This window comes from Procambarus clarkii, chromosome 4, assembly GCF_040958095.1.
Source record: "Procambarus clarkii isolate CNS0578487 chromosome 4, FALCON_Pclarkii_2.0, whole genome shotgun sequence".
Taxonomy (NCBI): domain Eukaryota; kingdom Metazoa; phylum Arthropoda; class Malacostraca; order Decapoda; family Cambaridae; genus Procambarus; species Procambarus clarkii.
The window spans coordinates 53839346-53844723 of NC_091153.1; the positions used below are offsets into that span (position 1 = coordinate 53839346).

Genomic DNA, 5378 nt, shown 5'->3' on the forward strand with positions numbered 1-5378 from the left:
AGCCTATTCCCCCCCCCCCCCACACATAAATTTTCGTGAAGTCAGAAATGATATTGTGACATGAAATCGGGGATGTGAGAAACGTAGAATTTACCGCGAATTCTTTGATGAGTTACTGGAGCTAGAAGATATAACTACAGTGAGGAAGACAAGATAGGCGGATGGATAGGAGGAGTGATAGATGGTTGTATAGAGAGATGCATGAATAGAAAGTTAGATGGATAAATTGAGGGATAGCTGATTGGATAGACGAATAGATAGAGAGAGAGAGATGGATGAATTGATAGAATAGAGGCGTTCTCTAAAAGTCATGTTCGTTTTCGAGATGAAGACCAAGAAGTAAACAACTATAGAATGTATTACACTTATTATAAAATTGCACAACGTTTCGAACCTACATGGTTCATTCTCAAGTGATAAGAAAATACAAAGCTCGCTAAATTTATCCCAGTACAGAGTCAGGTGAAGACAAGTAGAATAAAAGAAAAGGTAAGACGAAAATAGGGGACGAAGCACATACAATGATTAATCAGGTGTAATAGGCCTATTATGTTGAGCAGTGTCTTCTATGTTGGTTTCGTTATGTTCCAGTCTTGTTCTTACTCTCATGGTGGGTAGAGTGAATAGTTCCGTAATTTGAGTATTAATAGTAGGTTCTATATTTATGTGGATTGCTTCAAGAATTTGTAATCTTCTTACATCTTGGGTGTTATCTATTATTCAAGTGTTTTTATTCAGCATTTCTCTTTTTAAGGTGATGTCATGGGGCTTGTCTCATGTGATTCCTGGGGGCACCGGATTGAAGATGACAGGTCAAACGCCTCGTCAGCTTGGTCGACGTCATACCTATGTACTTAGATTGAAGGTTACATCCTTCGTGGGGGCAAGTGTACATGTATACAATGCTTGAAAGAAATAATATTTCAATATGAAAGAATAATGAAAGAAATAATTTGTAAAGGAGTAAAAAGCACCACTCCTACTCAAAACATAGACTTGATCATACTAAAAAAAACAAAGAAGACTACCGACCTCCTTATCAAAAACAGCCCGAAGCCGACGGAGAACCCTCTACAGCAGTCAAGCGTAAAGATGGACGTAAAGAACCCTCTACAGCAGTCAAGCGTAAAGATGGACGTAAAGAACCCTCTACAGCAGTCAAGCGTAAAGATGGACGTAAAGAACTCTTTACAGCAGTCAAGCGTAAAGTAATCTGATAGCCGATGGACTGAGTCCATCGGCTATCAGATTACTTTCTTATTCAACTTTGCATCTGGAATATTAATGAGAAAGTCAGATATTAAATATAAAGTGTTCACGTTTGCGTGTTTTTTCTCCGCCTCACTATGAAAGAAACTGAACAAAAAGATACAATTTCAAGTCGAACACTAATGGCTTCTTAGGGAGGGCAATTCCTACTGGAAAATATATCATATTTCTCTTATTTTTGTATTAATTTTTTTCTTGGTAAATTTTTTTGTTTTTAAATCACTCGGAGTCGAGAATCAAGAGTTTAAGGTGTTGCTTGTAGTATTTCCTCTTCCAACAAAAGAAGGATGTTTTTGTCTAGACAGGGAGTGTGTAGCGAAGGCCTTGTAGGTTACAATGATCTGCGTCCATCCCCGATGGTGCAAGTGGTTGAGTTCTTCACGCCAGTGAAGATCCTCATGAGTTATGCATATATACCGAGAATATACCAAGAAGATATATTCGTGGGCTATACTATGACCTGTGTCCGATTAACTTTATACAGAAATAATCACCATTGTGAATCCTCTCTCATAGATAACTTACCTAACTGGAGAAGCACTCACAAGCTCACTGCCTGCAAGATGGATTCATAATAGCTTGATATATCCGTGAGAAATATTTTTGTGACACTACGGTGGCTTTCTCTAATACATGCTTTGGTAAATGTGGTCTATTCGTGGTAATAGACTTATTATCTAAGTCATCAACGTGGTCTAGTGGGTAAGGTCTAGTGGCGTGCCGGGTCTGGGGTGGCCCGGAACGATAGTTCGATTCCATCTCACAGCACCAAAACAATTTTTCAATAAACGATAGTCATTTAAGTAGCAGTTTAGCATATGCGAGGCTAGACCTTTTCGATCTCTAAAAGTTCCATTCTTATTTGACATTTAGGAATACTCTGGAATTATTTCTGCCACCACTTACGATCTCCCGACACAATGATTGAGGCAGATTGCACCGCAATTCACCAAGTTACGATCTCCGCACCGCGCACATGCTAGGCTGCCAGTCAATCCCCAGTCTACAACTCCCATTGTCAATCGGACGTCACTGATTATAAGGATACTTGAGCTTTTCGCGCATTAAAACAAATGACTAACAACGGCACCAGAATATTTTAGCTGGCCCAATTATTTTGAGAGATAATTGGTCCAAACCGTCGAACTAGCTGGACGGTAGTTCGACGGTTTCGTTTCATGCAGGTCGGCGTTCAATCCTCGGCTGTGCATAAGTGGTTGGGCGCCATTCCTATCAAGTCCCATCACAAATCCTCATCCTGATCCCTTCCAACTGCTATATAGTCGTAATGGCTTAGCGTTTTCCCATGACCATTCCCTTCCTGGTCCCCTGTTCGCTGCTAATCCAGTTTTATCTACACTGAGTTCGAACTCAATGTCAGTGGGTTCGTCCTCGACGTACCTGGGTCAGACATAGACGTCTCTTCGTTCAGGAATCTGCTCCAGAGTCGTTAGTGGATTATTAGAGACGTGGAAATTATTTCCGTACAATGATGAACACATTTCATAGGGCGAGGTCACTCAGGCCCTCACAGTGAGACGGTGATGAGCCTGTCATCCACACGCAGCTCTGATGAAGTTGAACTAAATAATGCACAGTCCCGCTGTCCACACTTAACTACATAGCTGGCGTGTGTGTGTGTGTGTACTCACCTATTTGTACTCACCTATTTGTGCTTGCAGGATCGAGCATTGACTCTTGGATCCCGCCTTTCTAGCTATCGGTTGTTTACAGCAATGACTCCTGTCCCATTTCCCTATCATACCTAGTTTTAAAAGTATGAATAGTATTTGCTTCCACAACCTGTTCCCCAAGTGCATTCCATTTTTCTACTACTCTCACGCTAAAAGAAAGCTTCCTAACATCTCTGTGACTCATCTGAGTTTCCAGTTTCCACCCATGTCCCCTCGTTCTGTTATTATTACGTGTGAACATTTCATCTATTTCCACTTTGTCAATTCCCCTGAGTATTTTATATGTCCCTATCATATCTCCTCTCTCCCTTCTTTTCTCTAGTGTCGTAAGGTTCAGTTCCTTCAGCCGCTCTTCATATCCCATCCCTCGTAACTCTGGGACAAGCCTCGTCGCAAACCTCTGAACCTTCTCCAGTTTCTTTATGTGTTTCTTCAGGTGGGGGCTCCATGATGGCGCGGCATACTCTAAGACGGGTCTCACGTAGGCAGTGTAAAGCGCCCTAAAAGCCTCCTCATTTTGGTTTCTGAATGAAGTTCTAATTTTCGCCAGTGTAGAGTACGCTGCTGTCGTTATCCTATTTATATGTGCCTCAGGAGTTAGATTAGGTGTCACATCCACGCCCAGGTCTCTTTCTCGAATCGTTACAGGTAGGCTGTTCCCCTTCATTGTGTACTGTCCCTTTGGTCTCCTGTCACCTGATCCCATTTCCATAACTTTACATTTACTGGTGTTAAACTCCAGTAGCCATTTCCCTGACCATCTCTGCAGCCTGTTTAAGTCCTCTTGGAGGATCCTACAATCCTCGTCTGTCACAACTCTTTTCATTAATTTTGCGTCATCCGCAAACATTGACATGTATGATTCCACTCCTGTAAACATATCATTTACGTAAATTAGAAAGAGGATTGGTCCCAGCACCGATCCTTGAGGTACTCCACTTGTTACTGTTCGCCAGTCCGACTTTTCGCCCCTTACCATTACCCTCTGGCTCCTTCCTGTTAGGTAGTTCTTCACCCATACTAGGGCCTTTCCGCTTACTCCTGCCTGCCTCTCAAGTTTGTATAGCAGTCTCATGTGCGGTACCGTATCAAAGGCCTTTTGGCAGTCAAGAAATATGCAGTCTGCCCAGCCTTCTCTGTCCTGCCTTATCCTTGTTACTTTATCATAGAATTCTAAAAGGTTTGTTAGGCATGATTTCCCTGTCCAGAACCCATGTTGGTGCTTGTTTACAAACCCAATGCTCTCCAGGTGCTCAACAAGTCTTAGCCTAATTATTCTTTCAAGTATTTTGCAGGGGATGCTTGTCAGTGATACGGGTCTGTAGTTAAGTGCCTCCTCCCTATCACCTTTTTTGAAAATCGGTACGACATTTGCCTCCTTCCAGCAACTGGGCAATTCTCCCGACATAAGTGACTTATTAAAGATCATTGCCAGAGGCACGCTGAGAGCCTGCGCTGCCTCTTTAAGTATCCACGGTGATACTTTGTCTGGTCCAACAGCTTTATTTGCATCCAGTGTTGTCAACTGTTTCATTACATCCTCTGCTGTCACCTCTATATCTGATAGTCTTTCATCTAGGGTAACCCCTTCCAACAATGGGAGCTGCTCAGGCTCGGTAGTGAACACTCCATGGAAACTGGCATTCAGTGTCTCGCAGATTTCCTTGTCACTTTCAGTATATGCCCCCTCTGTCTTCCTTAGTCTTGTCACTTGGTCGTTCACCGACATTTTTCTTCTTATATGACTGTGTAGTAACTTAGGTTGTTTTTTCGCTTTGATTGCAATATCGTTCTCATAGTCCCTTTCCGATGTTCGTCTTATGTTAATGTAATCGTTCCTAGCTCTGTTGTATCTGCTTCTGTTGTCCTCTGTTCTTTGTCTTCTGTACTTCCTCCACTCCCGCCTGCTGGCCAATTTTGCTTCCTGACACTGTCTATTAAACCATGGGTTATTATATTCCTTCTTATTTTTTCCCTTTACCGTTGGTATAAATCTCTCTTCGGCCTCCTGGCATTTCTGTATGACTAGGTCCATCATATCTTGGACTGTTTTTCCTCTAATTTCTTCCTCCCACTGCACTTCACCCAGATAGTCCCTTATCCTCATATAGTCCCCTTTCCTGTAGTCAGCTCTCCTTTCCCAGATCTCTTGTCCCATGGTCATAAGTTTGAATTCCATCATGTAGTCAAAGACTAGGACACAATGGTCACTGGCCCCTAGAGGTATTTGATGCTCTAAATTCTCGATATCTTCTACGTTCTGGGTGAAAATCAGGTCTAATAGGCTCGGTGCATCTCCTCCTCTTTCCCTTGTGTCTTCCTTCACATGTTGTGTCAGGAAATTCCTGTCTATAACATCTACTAATTTCGCTCCCCACGTTTCGTCCCCTCCATGGGGATTCCTTGATTCCCAAT

General features: G+C 42.5%; 1 protein-coding gene across 1 annotated transcript in view; it reads left to right on the forward strand.

The window, feature by feature from the left end:
- The first annotated feature begins 325 nt into the window (after nucleotides 1-325).
- The window catches only part of LOC138371675 (mucin-22-like), a 35067-nt gene continuing 30014 nt past the window's right edge, over nucleotides 326-5378 (forward strand). The window contains exons 1-2 of the mRNA XM_069336679.1: nucleotides 326-339; nucleotides 962-1208. Coding sequence (XP_069192780.1) covers nucleotides 326-339; nucleotides 962-1208 — 261 coding nt within the window. The remainder of the gene's footprint in view (nucleotides 340-961; nucleotides 1209-5378) is intronic.